The sequence below is a fragment of the Stenella coeruleoalba genome (assembly GCF_951394435.1).
Source record: "Stenella coeruleoalba genome assembly, chromosome: 5".
Taxonomy (NCBI): Eukaryota; Metazoa; Chordata; class Mammalia; order Artiodactyla; family Delphinidae; genus Stenella; species Stenella coeruleoalba.
The window spans coordinates 49,132,168-49,153,261 of record NC_137150.1 but is presented as its reverse complement, the minus strand read 5'-3'; the positions used below and the strand labels follow the sequence as shown (position 1 = coordinate 49,153,261).

Here is a 21,094-nt window from a genome sequence, read left to right as displayed (position 1 = left end):
AACCAAATGCCATGAACACTCCCCCTACCCCAACCTCTGAGAGCAAAAAATTTCTCAAAACATTTTCATTTCATTTGAGAACAAAGTTCGAAGACAATCCCGTGGGGTGGCACTGCCCCTCTTGAGAGTCATAGATCCAATTTTACATCCTTATATAAAAAATGAGGACTTGTGTCCCCAGAGATTATGCCCAAGAATCACAGACCAGGTCTCGGCAGAGCCAGGTAAGAAGCACTTAGAGTCTGACAGAAGAGCATTCTCCACAGGCCAGGCATTGTCTTAAGCTCTTTTTAGACAAACACTAATTTAATTCTCACATCGACACAAGGCAGGACGCTTGATTATCCCCACTATGCAGTAGAAACTGAAGCACAGAGACATGAAGTAACGTTTCTAAGTTCCCAGAACCGTAAGCAGCAGAGCCCTGACTCAGACCACCCTCTTCATAACAACTATGCCACACAGTGCAAACTACAGACTGTCATTTAGGACTGGAGGCAAGACAAAGGGGGAAATGCAACCCTCCTGCATTATAAATACACAGGTTAGATCAGTTCTACCAGTTCAGTACACTGACCTCCATCAATGCCTTCAAGCCATAGTTTGTTTCCCACTTGGTCTCATCTTCCTTTTTCTTGTGTTTTTCCTGCAGACATTCACTCCCAGGAGAAGTCTGCCCTGGGGACCTCTCGACCTTTCCTAAAAGGGAGATCCCTGGTCACTAGATGAGTTCCAGAAGCATCCACTAAGGCTTCTGCAGCCCTCTGCCATCAGTTGACCTTCACCACAACCCATCTCGCTCAGGATGAGTGGCTTCCTCGCCTCCCTGGACCCCCGGCGAGTGCAGTGGGGGGCTGCCTGGTACGCCATGCACTCCAGGATCCTGCGCACCAAACCGGTGGAGTCCATGCTAGAGGGAACTGGGGCCACCACAGCACATGGCACCAAGCTAGCCCAGGTGCTCACCACCGTGGACCTCATCTCGCTCGGAGTTGGCAGCTGCGTGGGCACTGGGATGTACGTGGTATCTGGCCTGGTGGCCAAGGAAATGGCAGGACCCGGCGTCATCGTGTCCTTCATCATTGCAGCCGTTGCATCCATATTGTCGGGTAAGCATCTTGTGCAGGCGCAGGCCTGTGGAGAGTGTGCCTGCAGGCCTGTTACTGTTCGTCCCGCTCTCCTAGAGTATTTAGTGGTGAGATGAGCAAAGTGGTCATCATGCCCCCTTTTTGCCTTGACTATCAGGGAGTTCAGCACTAGGTTTGGGCTCACTGTAGTAGCTTCCTTTTTCTTTGATTTTTCGATCCAAATAAATATTCTGGTGCCTAGCCATTGCCCAACTTCTCATTCCCTGTCATGTCCTAATGGCTCTATTTTTATTCTGTCTCCGTTTCAGGAGAAGAAAGGTCAGTTCTTTCGTGGGGGGTGGATAGAGCCAGGATATAAATAATAAATACTGGATCGGCAGAGTAGCAAAATGACAAGTCAGTAAATCTGATATGATTGGGATTTTATGAGCCTCAAACTGGCACTGTGATCTCCAAGCAGGAGGAAAGCAAGCTAGGAAATAAAGCCATCGTGAGAATCACAAAGCACCATCTGCCACAGCACTGCAACAGACTGATGTTCTGCAGAGGTAGCTCAGCCAGCGCCTTCTCTCTCCTTGAGAAAGAATCATAAAACGCATTTGCTTTTTTTAATGAAGTACCAGGACTTACACGTTGATAGTTTGTGAAACAGCTCTATTTCCTTTTTCTCCTTCCTCCTCTTCTCTTGAGTTGGAATCCACAGTATCTTCCCAGATGCTGGGGATGGGTCAATGGATACCTTGAAAAAGAAAGAAAAGGAAAACTTACTGCTTCTTGATGGTTATACTGCAAAAGCATGAGGCTTTGCTGGGTTTGGGATTGGCAGATCACGTGGGTCAACTCATGTCTTGGCAGTGAATGTTGTGGCCTCTTCAAATGTTTCTGGAGAAGTAAAGATGCTAACCTACACTGGGAGTTCTGTGTACTAATGCACACCATCACAAGAAGGGTCTACGTTAGTATCGTACATCCAGACTAAACAGTCTCCATCCATGTGGGATGCACAGACTAGGGAAACGCCATCAGAAAGTGCACTGTTTATATCTGACATCGTTTTAATGTGATGAGGAAAATATTTCCAGGACCGATTTGATTTATCTCCTGTCACGCCTTATATCCTTGTTGGTCTTACCACTATCTTTTCCTGAAGTCATTCTCTAATATGCATGAATATCCTAATATTTGAGATTCCTGCAGAATGGAGGAGTTTTTCCTTATATATGAATAAATTCTGTGGATGCTTGAAATTCTATTAATATTAACCTGATTGCAATCATTTTCAAACTTGTTTGGCAAGGAAATTATTTGGGGGAAGGTGCCAGATTCTTACACACCATAAATTTATAAATCTAAAAATGTTAGCACATAGAACAGAAGAGCAGTGGTAAGACAAAAGGCAGGCATGTAACCAGGGAGTCCTACAGAGGACGTAGGGCAGACGGTTCAGAGTCCTGCCTGGTCAATGCAGACTGCACAGTCTCCTCTAGATCCCATCCTATTAAGGCCCCGTCCCCCAAACCATGACATTCCCACAAATGAATCCTTCCTTCCTATCCTTCAAGGTGCTTCATTACAGTTAGAAATTAGAACAAGGCCCAGTCACATTCTGGTAGCCTGTCCCCCTGACAGCGTGCTCATGGGCGCTGTGTAACCTAGACTGGGGCTATGGAGGGAGTATTTACACCACAGAAATTTGCAAATGCTACAAATCAGAGTTTGTTTGTTTGCTGTTTGTTTTCAGAGAGTGAGTTGTTAAACATTTACCAGCACATCACTGAACCAGCTCCACCGAAGGCTCCAGTACTGGCCAGTAATTGGTGCCTTCACCACGGCACCAGGCACCAAAAGAAAGCCCTGCTTCTGTCCCAGTAGGGATGCCCCTCTCTGCACATGGCCTCGTCCATAACACTTCTCTACACTTTGTAACTGACATCTCCCAGCTGAGGCCAGCCAGAATCCTCCTAGAGCCCCCAGCCAGGGACAGGACCAAAATAACTGTGCCAAAGTTAGCATTTTTTTTTTTTTTAATATTGACATATGTCATGAAGTTTTAAATTTATTTATTTATTTATTTATGGCTGTGTTGGGTCTTCGTTTCTGTGCGAGGGCTTTCTCTAGCTGTGGTAAGTGGAGGCCACTCTTCATTGCGGTGCGCGGGCCTCTCACTATCATGGCCTCTCTTGTTGCGGAGCACAGGCTCCAGATGCGCAGGCTCAGTAATTGTGGCTCATGGGCCCAGTTGCTCTGCAGCATGTGGGATCTTCCCAGACCAAGGCTCAAACCCGTGTCCCCTGCATTGGCAGGCAGATTCCTAACCACTGCGCCATGAGGGAAGCCCCCAAAGTTAGCATTTTTATATCAGGTTTCTTCAACCAGGCCTCTCACTCTATGATCCTTTGCCATTAAACCAAGGAAAGTCTCCCTCCACCCTCTTCTTTCCACTCCCCCACCATCATCTCCATATAGCTTCTCTCTGGACCCAACTTCCCACTGCTTCTCCATATCTGCATCTATCTTCAGCAATAACTGCTGCTTGGTTGCAAGAGTAGAATAAAGAAAAAGTTGGGATTGACTAGATTTAGCTTTTCCTAGGCAGAGAGTGAGGGGGAAAAAAGCCACGGGGCTAGGAATACTAGAAAAGGAAGAAGAAATACTGCTGGACCACACAACTTAGATTGGATGAGAAGGGAAGTGAGAACATGAAGGTAGTGGTGATTTACGAGAAGTGGTAGGATCGATGAAGACTGGTGTTCTCAATGAGGTCAGGAAATCACTGAAGTAAAAACACCGAGAAAGTGAATTAGAAGACAGAAGTGAAGTTGAAGAGTAGGATGCTTGAAATTAAGATTTCAGAGTGGTAAAGTAATCAGTAACGATAACTTTAGACTTGGAACCTGCCTCAGCCACTGACCAGCTGTGAGACTCTGAGCAAGTTCCATAACTTCTCTGAGCCTCAGTTTCTCCACCCTGAAAATGGTGACAATAATACCTACTTCATAGAGCTGTTGTAAAGACTAAATGAGGTATCTGTAAAATGCCCATACAACACCTGGCACGTAGCACCTATTAAGTGGTTATTATTATTTTGTGCCAAACCCTATATTAGGAGTTTGCCACACATCATCACGTTTAAGATTCATAATATCTCTTCAAAGTAGGTTTTATTATCTCCAGTTTTACATATGAGGAAACTGAAGTTTAAATAACAGAAACTAGATTTGAATTTATTATGCCAGCAATATGTCTCAACCCTGACTATGAATTTAAATTGGGGAATTTGCTTCTGAATAATGGATCGGGGGAGGAAGGCTCAGCTTTACTGAGTTATAAGTACATACAGTAAAGTTGACCCTTTTAAATATACAATTCTATGAGTTTTGACCAATACATACAATTGTGTAACCTCCACTACAATCAAGATACAGAAGAGTTCCATCACCCCCCAAATAATTCCTTCATGTTACCTCTTTGTGATTTTCCCCTCCTGCCACCCCCAACCCCAGGCAACCAGAGACGTTTTCTGTCTCTATACTTTCGTCTTTTCCAGAATGTTATATAAATGGACTCATTCAGTATGTAACCTTTTGAGTTTAGTTTCTTTCACTTAGTATGATGCATCTAAGATTCATTCATGTTGTGTGTTATCAATGAAACATTACACTTTATTTCTGAGTAGTATCCCACCATATGGATATTCCACAGTTTGTTTTTTTTCTTTTCAATTTATTTTATTTTTTATTTTTATTTTCTGGCTCTGTTGGGTCTTCGTTGCTGCACACAAGCTTTTTCTAGTTGCGGTGAGCGACGGCTACTCTTTGTTGCTGTGTGCGGGCTTCTCATTGCGGTGGCTTCTCTTGTTGCAGAGCAGGGGCTCTAGGCATGCGGGCTTCAGTAGTTGTGGCAGGCGGGCTCAGTAGTTGTGGCTGGCGGGCTCTAGAGCACAGGCTCAGTAGTTGCGGCGCACAGGCTTAGTTGCTCCACGGCATGTGGGATCTTCCCAGACCAGGGATCAAACCCGTGTCCCCTGCATTGGCAGGTGGATTCTTAACCACTGCGCCACCAGGGAAGCCCCACACAGTTTATTCATTTACTAGCTGAAGGACAACTGGGTTGATCCAGTCTGGGACCATTATGAATTAAGCCATTATAAATATCTGTGTACAGGTTTTTGTGTGAACACAAGTTGTCATTTCTCTTGAGTAAATACCTAGGAGTGGAATTGCTGGGTTTTGTGGCAAGTATATGTTTAACTTTATAATGAACTGCCAGACATTTTCCCAAAGTAGCTATCTTATTTTTGATTCTCACCAGCTATACATGGGAGTTCCAGCTGCTCTGTTCTTTGCCAGCACTAAGAATTGTCAGGTGTGTTTTTTTGTGGTTGTTTTGTTTGTTTGTCATTTTGGACGGGGTATAGTGATATTTCAGTACTGTTGAAATTTGCATTTCCCTAATTACGAATATTTTGAGCATCTTTTTATGTATTTATTTGCCATGCAAATATATTCTTTGGTAAAGTGTTCACATATTTTTTCATTATTTAATTGGAGTCTTCATTTTCTTATTAACTTTTAAGACTTCTTTATATATTTTGGATACAAGTTCTTTATTAGATATATGGTTTTGCAAATATTTTCTCTCAGTTTGTGACTCATTTTAAAATTTTCTTTGAACTTCTGTTTATTCCTTTTTTAAAATACCGATGCTCAGGCTCTACGCCCTAGAGATTCTAATTCAGTTGGACTGGGGTAGAGCCCAGGAACTGGCATTTAAAAAAAATTCCCCAGGGAATTCTAATGTGCAGCCAGGGTTAAGGACTACTCCACTATAGGAACCAGGAGCTACCTCTGGAATAGCCATGACCTACAAGAAGAGGAAATGTATGTTAAGATAGGAACTACTTGGCCAGCAGATTCTTAAGAGACTTCTGCCCTTGTGGCATCATCTCCCATGAGATGCAAACCAGCTTATAACATGAAGCAAATCTAAGAGAGAGAGCCACTTTCTCTATAATTTGACAAGACCCAAAGTTACAAAAACTTCCCAGGGACTTCCCTGTGGCACAATGGTTAAGAATCCGCCTACCAATGCAGGGAACACGGGTTCAATCCCTGGTCCGGGAAGATCCCACATGCCGCGAAGCAACTAAGCCCCATGCACCACAAAAACTGAGCTCTGTGCTCTAGAGCCCGTGCGCCACAACTACTGAAGCCCACGCGCCTAGAGCCTGTGCTCCACGACAAGAGGAGCCACCGCAATGAGAAGCCCGCGCACTGCAACGAAGAGTAGCCCCCGCTCGCCACAACTAGAGAAAAGCCTGCGTGCAGCAACAAAGACCCAACGCAGCCAAAAATATATAAAATTAAAAAAAGAAAAAAAACTTCCCAGGCTCCTCCTACTGTTCCTGCCCCAACACCATAACTGCCCACAGCCCTATCACAGGTAGAGGGAAATTTATCAGAGGAAGCAGCTTGTGCTGTAACCTTTACCCTTGTCCAAAAGGTCTTATCTACTCTTGAATAGCTCAGCAGCCCACAACCAGACCCCGTGCCCAAGCCAAACCTTAAAACCCTTTTGTATATACCAGACTGTATAAACCAGATAGGGGAAACAGTTTTTCTTCCCGGTTCCCACTGACAGCTTTGTTGCAAGATGAGGGATGGAAGGAGGGTAGTTTATAGAGGTTCTCTAGTTCACTGGCTTGGGATGAAACACAAAGTAAAGCCTCCGTGTCAGCGACACCTGGCCATTAAAAATAATCTGCCCCAAGAGGCTCCTATGCATGGAACGTGAGTGGAGAAATAAAACTTATTTCCAGTTCTTTTAATATTAATGAAATTGAACCTCAAACAGAGTGTAGGTCTGAATGACTCCTAAGCTCTTGCACTGTCTACAACTACCGTTTCAGCCCATTTCTCAGGTGGTTCTGGTAAGGATTAAATGACAGTAAGCATGCATAGTATCAGTCTCCTGCCCGGTACACTATACCAGTAATTTTTATCATCTGCTCATGAGAAATAGTAGCAAAAATCTAATAAGATACGGTTTGGGAAAGCTGTATTGGGTACCTACCATATGCCAGTCCTGGAGCAATACCAAAAATAAATAAGAAATTGCCTCTACCCTAAAGTACCCATCATCTCCATTAATGGAGATGAATGCTAAACCTGATAAGTAATTATGGCAATAATAGTCATGATAATAATAATGATAGCAGCAGCTACCATTTATTGAGCACTTACTGTGTACCTAAAGAGTTCTAATTGCTTTACACATTATTTTACTCAATCTTCACAACAACCCCATGTGTACGTGGTGTTATTTTCCTCATATTACAGATGAGAAAAAGGAGGCTTCTGAAACCTTTGGTAATTGCTTTAAGGCTCTTGTTTAAGAGGTGACAGAGCAAGGAACAGAGTGAAAGCAGTCTGACTCCAGAGCCCTCTCATAATCACTGTTATTCTGCTACTGTATTAGCAGACTAGGATTAGGTTCAGTTGATACAGCAGAAAACTAAAAATGAAAGATAATTTCACTTCTCTCTTGTATAACAGAAGTCTGGAGGGAGGCTGCTACTGTGGCTCTGCAGTCATGGGTAATTAGGCCCCTTGATCTTTCTGGTCTACCATCTGGATACTTGGCTTCCATCCTCAAGGTGCCTGCAAGACCCACGATGGCTGCTGTGGCTCCAGTCAATTTGTCTGGGTTTTGGAAGGCAGGAAGGAAACAGGAAGTTGAGGCAGGTCATTTCCCACATCTCTGTCCCTTTTTAAAGTAGCTTTCTCATAAATCCTTTCCTATAACTTCCATTTATATTGCTTAAAACCTGAACACTTAAGATACAGCAAGTGAGATTGAGAAATGTAGTCTTCTGACTGGGTACATTGCCAACCCAAGTATTACAGGGGTTCTATTGGTGGTAAAGAAAAGGAAAACTAGCTGTCACTGCCACATGTATAATCGATGCATAGCCCCTAAGCCCTCCAGTTCGCTGAGGTCAAGTTGTTCTGAAACATTTAAGTAAAATTTGTTCTGATTCCCAGTAATGTACAATCAGAAAATCTAGAGTCTCCCTCAATAAACCTAGAGAGTTGTGAAGCTTACTTCCTCCAGCTCTGAATCTCTGCTTCCATAGAGTCTCTGTCTCCACTCCATGTTTCATTGGCTTCTTCCCTTTTCTTCACTTCATCATCCAACTAGATGATACCCCAGTCCCTCCTGTCCTCCAAGTAACAGCAAGGTAAAGCTGTATGTGCAGTGAACTTTATGGAAAGTTTGGGCCAGAGATAGGAGATATAATGCAGTCCGTCCCAGCAGACAGCAAGCTTACGATGGAATATAGGCTACTCCAATTCTCCCTGGCTTTAGAGAATGTCCACAAACCCTCTGTTCTTCTTGACTTCAGCCTCCAGCCCCATTGATGGGCAGCCTTCCTCCTTTAAACTGACCTTCTACTCCCTCACCTGCTCACTGTCAAGCCCTAAAACTCTTGTTCATATCTTATCCAGAGCAGTCTACATATCTTTCTATCGCCCTCCAAGTTCATCCTGGCCATTCTCCAAAGACTATCATCCCCTAACCAAAATGGTCCACCAGGATCATTCATTTAAACAAAGTGAGTTCTAGAAGGAGGGATTTGGGGGCCAGGGCAGGAAGGTTAGACATCATTCTGTAGTCACTGAGAAGTTCAGTGGCGTGACCAGATCTGTATTTTAGTAACACAGTGGGGAGAGAACAGAGGTGGGAATCTGGCTGTGTGCATATTGTACAGAACAGGCAAGAGACCACGGGGCTCTAGGCGCTGAAGTGGAGGCTGACAGGAAGCCTGGCATGGAGAAGAGGATTTGGGCATGGCTGGATGAGGGAGGGTGAGGGAGAAGGATAAATGCTCTTTCTAGCTGAGAAAAGGCACATAACAAATGAGAACGTTTTTGAGATAATGTCATTTGAACAATGGATTTACAATACCATCCTGGTGAAAGAAAGTGAAGGCAGAAACAGAAAACTCTAGTAAACAGCCCCGCCACAGAACACCACGAGGTTCAGTAAACTAATCTTTGTGTTCAGAACACTGCATACGGTGCTCTAGTGTAGCGCCTCCTCTCCATCCCCACCAAGCCAGTGCAGGGAGGGGTGATTTTAGTTCTGCCCTCAGATGAGAAGCCAGGGGGTCAGAGGTTAAAGTAACTTCCTGAGAAGCAGGCAGATATCTACTGGCAGAGCCAGAACTCAAATCTAAGATTGCAGGACTCCAAAACGCACGGTCCTCCATTTCAGCAAGCTGCCTCTGATATCTTTAAAGCAAAACACTTTTCGCATTAGATGGGGATTAATAAATTGCAATGGATGAAACGGTCTAAAAGGCAATAAAGGCCCGTCACACCGAGTAGTACGTTTCTTGGCACTCTAAGCTTATGGTTCAGCACTAGGGTTGATCATTGTATTTCCTGCCACCCTCACTTGTTCTTTAGCATCTTCTCAACCAACATTAGGTGAACCCTGGTAACTGAATCCCTGGAGAGGCGGTAAGGGGAACAGAGCTCTTTCCCATAGACGAGGCTTCCAACCGCCTCCCTGGGCTCGTTCTGCAGACCTTCGCAAAGTTTAAGCAGAGTCTCCTCGTTCCAGTGTTCATCTCGGGTTGGATTTTCATGCCGAGGAAGATCGCTAAATATTTAGGATCTATTTAGATAGCCTAGTGAGTTTCTTTGTTTTGTTTTTCAGAACAGACCATTTTCCCCTCCCCAAATTGAAGCCAGACCTGAGAGGTGACCACCAGAAGGGTTGGCCCTTCTGCAACCTATTTTCAATGACCTAAGATCACTCATTCATTCCACAAACTTGCATTTATTTGTTCCCCCAAACATATCTGAGAACTGCTCTTAACCACACTGGGGGCTGGGAGAGGCAGAAATGCAAAGTGGGTGAGAGGGTAGAGAGGAAATGCAAAGATGAACAAATTCAGGGCAGTCTCCAAGCTTATTGAAGACTAGCTCTCCAAAATACTGTCTAAATACACAGCTGTAGTTTGAAATCTTAATAATGATAGCAGCTGCCCCTGATGTTTTAAAGTCTCTAAGACAGAAGTTAGTAAACACTCAGTAAATGTTAGTCATTTCTATTATTATTACTATTGTTTTTATTATCATTAGGCAAATTCTGTGCCCTGGGCACCATGCATATTACTACCTCACTTAGTCCTCTCAGCCTCCCTGGTAGGTGATAGTAGCTTTCCTGTAGTATGCCCGATCATAATAGCTAAGCCACGGAGCACCGATAACATGCCTGGCACTAGCTGAACACCAGTTGCACAATCTTCTCAACAAATCCTACAAAATAAGTACCACTGTCAGATCCATTTTGCAGATGACAAAACTGAGGCTTGCGGGGGATGGGTGACTTGTCCGGGGCAACGAAGCAGTCAGCGGCAAAAGGCAAGTCTAAATTTGATTCTGCCTGCTCCAGAGACTGTTACCACCATGTTGCTCCATGCAGACACACCCCCTCAAAAAATTTAAAAACTCGCCAGAGAGAATCGAGCGAATCAAGGAAACCCTCATTCTTATTAGGGTTTCAAAAGAGCCTGTAGCTCATTCTATTCCATTGATTAGGAGAGCACTTTTCTAGCTCAAAACTTCTGTAACCCAGGTCATGAAAATGACTTCTAAGCTCAGCGGCTTTCTGTCACCTGTCAGCCGTGAGAAGGATGTTGTGAAGTGCATGTAGCTCTTCTATGTGGGGCTGGATTGACAGCCCTGTAGGAAGGATGTCAGTTACCAGTTCAGAAAAGGTGAGCACAATTTAATAGAAATATGCAAGTTTCTCAAATTGCTGATTGTGAAAATGAGTTTCCTCCAGCACACACAGGAGAAACTGGGTTTCTTTGACATCTTCTCCAGCACTTGCTGGGGCAGACAGTGCATACCGAGAGCCCCTAGCACGGCTGTGAGAGGGACTGGCCGCCGGCTCTGGGCTCAGCGTGGCAGGGTGCCGCAGAAGACAGGAAAGAACTCCGAGACAAAGGGCTTGACATCAATCGATGCAAAGAAGCAAGACAGGCACACGTGAAATAGTCATGAGAGCTGCAAGAGACAAAGGGCCTGGGTCAGGAGTCAGGACACCTGGGATCTAGTTCCAGCTCTGTCCCTCAGCAGCTCAGGACCCTGGAACAAGTCATTCACGTCTCTCGACCTCAATTTCCTCCTATGCACAATGAAGAGTTCAGATTAGATTGCCTGTGTGAGTTAGGGTGAAAAAGAGAACTTAGGGAGCGGAAAGATTTGTCAAGAAACGTCCAATGCCTCAACTCCCCACACACACATCCCAACACCACGTAGCAGAGGAGCACCAGGAAGCATCAGAGCAATTAGTCCCAGAGCTGATCTAGCTCACTTCAAGCCCTGCTCAGCCATTTACTACTTGTGCAACTTGAAAAATGTACTTAACCTAGAGCTTCCCAAGCAGGTTGCCAAAAATTATAGGTGTGCCAAGGTATTGCTCCCTCAGCCCTCAGGGCAGCAGGAGGTGGGAGAGGCCCAAGGCTACTCACTGCTACCTGTGAACAGCCTCGTCCCGTTACGCATGACCTCCTTCCCACATCCGTACAAACGTCATTTTCTAGGTGTATTCTGTCAAGTGGAAAATATTGGGAAGTCCTGAGAACCTGTCTAGATCCTGGACTCATTCTCTGTAAATGGAATAATGATGGCCTCAGCATCCTTTCTATCTTGTGAGATTAAGATCGAGTATGTAAAGTGCTCAGTAGAGCTGGTGCACACAGTAAATGTTTAGTAATGTTTGCTCTTATTTTTATCCCTACTACCACTACTGCTGGCCAGATCTCCAACCTAACAAGGCTAGGTTCGTTCTTAGTGCAAATGAGCAGGCCTTGGTTCAGATTCTGAAGCCCCTCAGCGCACACCTGGTAAAAGACTCAGACCCGCCTCCTACTCAGCCTTTCTCCAGATAAACCTTGGGCAAAAAGCATACTTTTGTTCCTGAAGGTATTTGCCCAAGAGGAACTCTCATCTCTACAGGGACAGTCCCCTTCAAACAAGCTGTGCTGCAAAACATACAAAAAAGCTGTGCCTCAGAAAACAAGTAAATAAGTGCATAAGAGAATTACAGATTGTGGTGAGGGCTCCATGGAAACTAAACAGGGTACCAGTGCGAAGTGCTCTCTCTCTCTGAACAAGTGATATTTAAGCAGCCTCCATTCTGTGCACTAAAACAGGGGCTAGAGGTGAGTCAGGAACAACAAGCAAGGATAAGCACCTGAGACAGGAGCGCTCATGGAAACTCATAGAGGAGTTACTCCTAGCACCAGCTCCTGCCCTTAGGGCTCTGGGGAAAGGCAGACTACGTGCAGAGTCTAACTGGCTGGGCACAGCAGCTCAAGAGCTCCGCATGTGCCAGCCATCAGCTCTGAACACCCTGCCCCACTCGGTGCCCCTCCTCACACTGCCGGGTCACAGAGGCTGGTGCTAAGGGCCCATGGCCAGCCGAGTGAATCAGGGAGGTCACTGCCCCGACCCCGGCAAATTCCACCAGCCCTGGCAAGGGGGTGAGATCACCCAAGCAAAGGGGGTATGAAGAGAAAAGAACAAAGGGCAGAACTTTGTTAAATGGCTACAATCAGATGGAGATGGAGAGATCAAAAGCAATAATGGAGAAAGAAAAATGTAGGCAGAGGTGGAGGAGTGAAACTGAAGGAAGAATATATTCTTCCACATGGAACTGAAGAAGGTGTAAGCACTGGCAGCCCAAGCTGCAGGGACGCTGATAAACGGCCTTTCCAGTTGACAGGCTGAGGATCGGAGCTGCCAATTTCTGGGGTACAGCATAGACAAACACCGTAATACAAAGGGTAGAGCTGGCATGGAGAAGACAGAACAGCAAGCAGTACAGTGAAACTTTGATTTAACAACCCAAGAAATGCATTCATCCTAGACACAGTCTGTGCCTGTGCTTTATTGAGTGTCCACGGGTAGCTGTATGTGCGTGAAAAGCAATGATTTGCTAGCACGCATCACAAACATTTCATACTCTACTTCACCACTGGCCATTTACATAGACCTGGTCCTCAAAGTCCCTTGCAAAGTAGTTGAAAACATATAAATATATGTATACATTTACATAAATATGTATGTATACGCATGCACACATAAATATATCTTTATATCCTATCAACTCTTCAGGAATTTCCTATTCTGTAATAAATTCAATAGTCCTTGGTTATTTTGAGACTTTATTTACAAATACCCCAGTTTATAATTTCTGAGGCTTTTTAAAGAAAATAAACAATGCAATGAATTTCTCTTACGTATAAAACATAGATATAAATGCCTGCTCCTTTGCAAACACCTCTAAGCATGTTTTAATTATGAGAGCACTCGACACAATAAATCATGTCAAAAGCACTCAGTGTTTTCCTTGGAGGGCATGCCTCTGTCAAGAAGCCACCAACATATCCAAGCGATTCACTGTTCCATTCACTGGAGTTGTCCTGTAGAAAAGTCAGCTAAAATCCCACCATTGCTATTGCATTTGGTAGGGGCTGTCCAGTTGGAAGCAATCCATTAGGACCATCTAGGTGAGAATCTAGGAAAAACAGTTACCCCAGATCCTGGTCAGCTGTGCCCCAGTACTGTTTACCATGCACTCCATCCTTCCATCCTCATGGACCAGCAGGCAGCAACACTCACTCCTTAAAATACAAACTTCATACTTATGCCCTACAGAAGGCCAAATTCTTCTAGAGTTTGTGGGCTGGAGAGTAGAAAGGGTGAAGGAGAGGGAGGAAGGTGAAAGTGGTATGTGTTTGTACCCCAGGAGGGAGAATATACTAGAAAGAATTAGGAGCTGTAACCAAATGCCCACACCCAGAAGATTCTCTCTAACAACTTCCTGAGTCCTGAGTCTCTGGTCCTCCCTCTCTGCATGTGGCCCACTTTGGAAAAAAGTCAAGATGGCACCCCTCTTCGGAGGGGTTTCTCATGTCTCTGGGAAGGTGCTCCACTGAGAGCAGATCCAGGCCCACGAGAGATTCTCTGGGTCTCACCCTCCTGGGCATCTGCCAAGAACGCAGCCTGTCCTGGGGGAACCTGGTCCCACGTGATTGTCAGATGGGCTGAGGAGGCCACGGAAGGGCTCAGGTGTGTTCTCTTAGCACTCTCTTTTAGTCCTGCCCACTAAATTCTCAGGGCAAGGGGGTGATGGCCTGGTCCCCTCACAGAAGCTTCTTAGGACTGTCATCTCTGTCAGCGGGGGCACTGCCTACTCCTGGAGAGATGAGCTGGAAAATCTTTGACTGGCTGTCACTTCAGTGCCTGCCCTCCTTGCCTTTCCGCACAAAGCCTTTATGGCTCAGTCATTAGAGTCATCTGGACGAGGGGCAGTAGGTCTCATAAAGAAAGGTTGAACAAGAAACTGGGAACTTTCTCTTCACCCTCACAATTTCTAACAGGATTTGTGGAAAAGAACAGATGTTTCTAGATTAAAGATTAAGAACCTAAAAAGAAAATTTTCCAGGTCTTGACTTAGAAGTGAATCAAGCACACATAGGGCTTGGTCCAGATTCTAGATGACTTCTCTGCCAATGCTGAGTCTCTAAAACCATCAGCCAACAATACTTGTTTCTAATCTCTTTTATCCCATCTACGAGGCAAAGGCTCCTGCACAGACACTCCAGAAGCTACTGCTAAGTAAAGCTCTCTGATATCCTTTTCCTCAACTGTAGTAACAGCCATAACTCCCACTGGAGGAGTGCCTGCCCGTGACAACCTGCACAGTAGGCATCACCATCACCAGTTTCCAGATGGAGAAACTAAGGGTCAGTGAATTGGGTGAGTTGCTCAAAGCCACAGTTAGTAATAGTTCTAGTTGCCATTTACCAAGCACTCACTTTGTGTGATGCACTGGGCAAAATGATCTGTGTGCATTATCTCATTTAATTGTTATAAGCACTCTCTGGGTCTCTCTCCAGAGGCTGTGTCTCTTCTATGACACCTCACGGCTTCTCCTAAAGCAAAGAGGGGCTGCTGATGGAGGCCCCAACATTCCCATGCAGCTTACCTGGGCATCAGATGAGGAACCATGTACAATGGGCCTACCATAGGTAGATGCTCCAACACATGTGTCTTTCCCTTTTGTAACATCTTTTCCCCTGCAAGGCTCTCTTTGATGGTAACCCAAGGTCACCTACATAAAAATGTTATGAGCAGAAAAAAGGGCAGTTCTAGCCCACCTGCCATCTCAGCAATGAAGAGGGACCAATCTGGGCCAGAAGATGGACTCAGGAAAAGCTAACCCTGTGAATTTTTCAGTTGAAAGCAACCATATGATCTTTATTATTATTATTACCATCTTCATTATCACTGATAAAGCAATACAATTAATGTACACTAAGGATGATATTAACAATAGCATGACCAGACAATATGACACTGGAATTCACCATGTTATGAAAACTGTACCTTCCAATAACCTCTAAAATATTTTCAAACGGGAGATCTAGACAAGAGAGTAAACACATAGTCTGGTCTTATTTCATAAGTAAACTAATAAACTTCCTTGACCTATTTTGGAAGTCACTTCTCTGACTATGAGGACAGCTTCTTTCCTTCCTGTTTATATGCTGATATATTGGTGCAGCAGGTTGGGGAACTTTCCAGTTCTCTGCTTCCTACCCAACTTTAATTGGAGGCCTGTCAGGTTCAGTAAGTAATAGTGTCACACACACCCTGATTGAAGATGCCACCCATTCCCTAAACACAGGCTCTTACTGTCCACCTGGGACCCGCTTTGGCAGAAAAATTATGGCGTCCCCAGACAGACTGCTTTTCTTCCAGATGCATTTGTAAACATTGCCTGGGCTTCACTGACAGGTGATGGAGTGACCAAGGTTACTCAGGTAGAAGAGACGGTCGAAGTGGGAGGGAGAGAGAGCCTGATGGATTACTCCCTGAAAAAGAAACCCACAATTTTCTTGGCTGATCAAGAGCATTGGGAAGAGGACATTGGTGCAGGGTCGCAGGGGGCTGAATAGATGTTTCTCAGAATCCAGCAACGTGCTTCTCAAGGGGGACAGTGATGATGGGGATACTTCATTACCACCATCTGGAATTCAGTGCTGCAGAGAACACAAATGTTTCCAAGAGAACTCACACTCTACTTCTCTCTAGGGTCCTGTGATTTCTCCTTATACCCCACTCCCAACCTACTAGCAGTACTAGCAACCATATCAGTATACACAACACGTATAGCCCTGCTGTGAATTGATTAATGGAACAGAGATATTTTAAGAAGACTAAGAAAATGAGAAGGAAATGGGTAACAATGATCTCAGCAAAATGCCGTCTTTGGTGAGGACTTCCTTAAAGACATGTTTGGGTCTAAGTGGTGAGTTGCACTGGCGTCATCCAACAGCTGATTCCTTCCTGGGTCTATGAGACAGAGGATAATTGGCACTCAGGAGGAACTGACTTCATGGACAAGGCATCGCTGACCGATACAACACGTTCAAAACAACCAATCAGGCCTGTTATCTGTGGCCTGTGGCCAGTGACCCCAGGCAGGCTCCTCTGAGCAACACACAGGCTGGGACTGATCCCAGAGACCTGTATGAAACTGCAGAGCTGGCTAATTGTTTTCCTAGACGCTCCTCTCCACTCCTTCTCGTACCTCCTGACGCCCTGTTCTCTATGGACAGTCCTTCTGGCTCTCTGAACACCTCACTTCAGAACTCAGGGTCGCAGTTCTTTAAAGCAGCCCATGCACTTTCCCCCACTCCCTACAACTAATATCTCCTTTCTTGTTTTCTTGTAATTGTTGCTCTTCTGGTCTGTCCTCGCCACTAGACTATAAGACCCACGGAAAAGGAACTGTATTCTTCCTATTCACCTTTAAGTCCCTAAAATCTAACGTAGATGCATCAAGATGGCACCTTATAAATGTTTCAGATAAATGAATGAATGAATTGGAAAGCTCCTAGAACTGGCTATCAGGAGACTTCCATTCTAGCCCCTGCTCTGTCATTACCTGAATATGCAGCTTCAGGTCTGGGGCTCGGCTGCATCCTCTATCAAGTAAGAAAACCACCCAGATGAGCAGCTGATACCCCTCCCCCACCCCGCGCTCAGAACAGCCTGTGGGTCCTCAGAGGATAGTCAAAAGCTCTGGGGAGGCGTGGGATGCGGGAGATCCCGGGCAGACCAGCCTCAGGTCTCCTACTCTCTCCTCAGACAGAGCACCTTTCACTTATTTATGTATTAAGCTCTCAAATAAGACTTTGTGGGCAGACTGGGTTTTACAACCAAGAGAAAGCTTTACGACTATAGTAGATGAACCATACGGTCCTTTTCTGCTAGATTCCCCCAACGTATTAACCAGGTCCTGCTCCCTCAACACTTGACCCCAGTCCATCTCTGCAGACTCATCATCTTCAATTCCCAAAGCAGCCTATACGTCATTCCAGCTGTGTCCTTTCATCTGCCTGAGACCCCCCTTTCCTATTTTGTTCTGCCTGGGAAAGCCCAGCTCACCCTTCAAGATGCAACTCAATAGCCTCCCCACTTCATTTCCCCTCTTCCCCGGCAACCAGAGAACCATGCTCCCTCAGAACCACACTCGCCCCACGGGGCTCCCAGAGCACCTCATAAATACCCTACAAAGTTACATACCAGCCGCGTGGAATCTTCCGGTTATTAAGCGCTTTCCCGATTAGAATATAGACGCTTCAACGTCAGGAGACCTGCCTTACTTCCCGTTTAAGTCTCTGATACTCACCACAGCGCCTGATTTAGTAGGCACTAAAGGAAGGAAATTTAGGAAGTCCGAAGTTATTCAGGAAATCAGTAAATACACTGATAAGTAGGTTAGGGAATTAGTCAATATGTTAAACTACATGGTAATGGGAAAACCTCTCTTTATCTGAGTAGAGTAATTGGTGTTCAGGTGTAAATAACCACTAGATTTAATCTTCCCAGGCCCAAGTACACTTTTAAAAAGTACTTATTTGTCTGATGGCTTTCTTTGGTGGAAGGAAGAGGGAAATGTATTTCTCGAGTGGAGAAACCCTTCTCTACCTTTCACCTACCGCCAGCGGGATCTCTCTCCTTTACACCCTCTTAGGGTGGAGAATCTTTGCTTCCTGGTCCTGAGAAGGTACTAAAGAACCAGGGTGGGCAGGCTGTGAATGACAGGATGACATTAGACAGGGAGGAACATGTAGTGATCATCTTAACACTTGGGCAGCGCTGTCTTAGGTACAAGTTTAGAAAGTTCAATATTGTTCGTAGGCTCCCTGGGAGTATCTAACTAAAGCCTGGCCTATTATACCTATATATGATAGGACCATAGACTCTTGGAGTTAAAAAGAAATTCACACTGAAAGGAACCAAACTTTTCTGAACCTCAAATCACACATTTGGGGTACTCACAAAGGGACTGATCGAGAACCTTCAAATAAATCAGAAGGTTTCAAAAATAAAACCCCTCACAATGTGTTCAAAATGAGAATGTGTCCCAAAGAATGATTTATGGTAGCAGAAATTGTCTTACATGGTTAGTGGCTAATTGATTGTCCCACTGTTCTCCCCAAACTCTAGTCATCAGGATCCAATCAGGTTTGGGGAAATGAGTGACTAAGATTCTATATGTTCCTGCACCGTGCACAGCATAGGGCCTCTTCCTCCAATCCAGGAGATCAAGGGGCGGGTCCCTTCACAAGACCTAAAGAAGACTTGACTCTTTGCTAATTACCCTTGGTCAGTGGGTTCTGATGGTGAATTGGATGCTTTTTAATTTAATTTGTCAGATCAAATATTAAGGAGAGAACTTTGACTACCCAAACTTCATAATACTGGCTCTCCAAATTAATTTGCAATCAAACTGATGCCCATTTCAAAAGCATTCCTTGCACAAATTCTACTTATAAGCCTTGTACATTATCAGGTGGTAAAGAAGGATGGAGAGAAGAAGCCCATAGAATATAAGAATTATTAGGTATACAGAGATCGGTTCAAGATGGCAAAGTAGAAGACCATGCTCTCACTCCCTCTATCGAGAACAACGGAATCACAACTAACTGCTGAACAATCATCGACAGGAAGACACTGGAACTCACCAGAGAAGATACCCTACATGCAAAGACAAAGGAGAAGCTGCAGTGAGACAGTAGGAGGGGCACTATCACAATAAAATGAAATCCCATAACCGCCGGGTGGGTGACTCACAAACTGGAGAACACTTATACCACAGAAGTCCACCCACTGGAGTGAAGGTTCTGAGCCACACGTCAGGCTTCCCAACCTGGGGGCCTGGCAACGGGAGGAGGAATTCCTAGAGAATCAGACTTTGAAGGCTAGTGGGATTTGACTGTGGGACTTCGGCAGGACTGGTGCAAACAGAGACTCTACTCTTGGAGGGCACACACAAAGTAGTGTGCATATCGGGACCCAGAGGAAGGAGCAGTGACCCCAAAGGAGACTGAACCAGACCTACCTGCTAGTGTTGGAGGGTCTCCTGCAGAGGCAGGGGGCAGCTGTGGCTCACCAAGGGACAAGGACACTGGCAGCAGAAGTTCTGGGAAGTACTGCTTGCCATGAGCCCTCCCAGAGTCTGCCATTAGCCCCACCAGAGAGCCCGGGTAGACTCCAGTGTTGGGTCGCCTCAGGCCAAACAAACAACAGGGAGGGAACCCAGCCCCACCGATCAGCAGACAAGCGGATTAAAGTTTTACTGAGCTCTGCCCACCAGAGCAACAGCCAGCTCTACCCACCACAAGTCCCTCCCAAGGAAACTTGCACAAGCTTCTTAGATAGCCTCATCCACCAGAGGGCAGACAGCAGAAGCAAGGAGAACTACAATCCTGTAGCCTGTGGAACAAAAATCACATTCACAGAAAGATAGACAAAATGAAAAGGCAGAGGGCTATGTACCAGATGAAGGGACAAGATAAAACCCCAGAAAAAGAACTAAATGAAATGGAAGTAGGCAACGTTCCAGAAAAAGAATTCAGAATAATGATAGTGAAGATGATCCAGGACCTCGGAAAAAGAATGGAGGCAAAGATTGAGAAGATGCAAGAATTCTTTAACAAAGATCTAGAAGAATTAAAAAAGAAACAAACAGAGATGAACAATACAATAACTGAAAAGAAAAATACACTAGAAGGAATCAACTGCAGAATAACTCAGGCAGAAGAACAGATAAGTGACCTGGAAGACAGAATGGTGGAATTCACTGCTGCAGAACAGAATAAAGAAAAAAGAATGAAAAGAAATGAAGACAGCCTAAGAGACCTCTGGGATAACATTAAACACAACAACATTCACATTATAGGGGTCCCAGAAGGAGAAGAGAGAGAGAAAGGACCCGAGAAAATATTTGAAAACATTATAGTCAAAAACTTCCCTAACATGGGAAAGGAAATAGCCACCCAAGTCCAGGAAGCGCAGAGAGTCCCATACAGGATAAACCCAAAGAGAAACATGTCGAGACACATAGTAATCAAACTGGCAAAAATTAAAGACAAAGAAAAATTATTGAAAGCAGCAAGGGAAAAACGACAAATAACATACAAGGGAACTCCCATAAGGTTAACAGCTGATTTCTCAGCAGAAGCTCTACAAACCAGAAGAGATTGACATGATATGCTTAAAGTGATGAAAGGGAAGAACCTACAACCAAGATTACTCTATCCAGCAAGGATCTCATTCAGATTTGATGGAGAAATCAAAAGCTTTACAGACAAGCAAAAGCTAAGAGAATTCAGCACCACCAAACCAGCTCTACAACAAATGCTAAAGGAACTTCTCTAAGTGGGAAACACAAGAGAAGAAAAGGACCTACAAAAAAAAATAACCCAAATTAAGAAAATGGTAATAGGAACATACATATCGATAATTACCTTAAACGTGAAGAGATTAAATGCTCCAACCAAAAGACACAGGCTTGCTGGATGGATACAAAAACAAGACCCATATATATGCTGTCTACAGAGACCC

General features: G+C 44.8%; 1 protein-coding gene and 1 long non-coding RNA gene across 2 annotated transcripts in view; one reads left to right on the top strand and one right to left on the bottom strand.

The window, feature by feature from the left end:
• The first annotated feature begins 802 nt into the window (after positions 1-802).
• SLC7A14 (solute carrier family 7 member 14) overlaps positions 803-21,094 on the top strand; it is a 66,737-nt gene continuing 46,445 nt past the window's right edge. The window contains exon 1 of the mRNA XM_079921219.1: positions 803-1,109. Within this exon, the coding sequence (XP_079777345.1) occupies positions 806-1,109 (304 nt within the window). The 5' untranslated portion in view covers positions 803-805. The remainder of the gene's footprint in view (positions 1,110-21,094) is intronic.
• LOC307186255 overlaps positions 1,226-21,094 on the bottom strand; it is a 70,754-nt gene continuing 50,885 nt past the window's right edge. Inside the window, exon 4 of the long non-coding RNA XR_013828290.1 lies at positions 1,226-1,827. This is a non-coding gene — a long non-coding RNA (uncharacterized lncRNA). The remainder of the gene's footprint in view (positions 1,828-21,094) is intronic.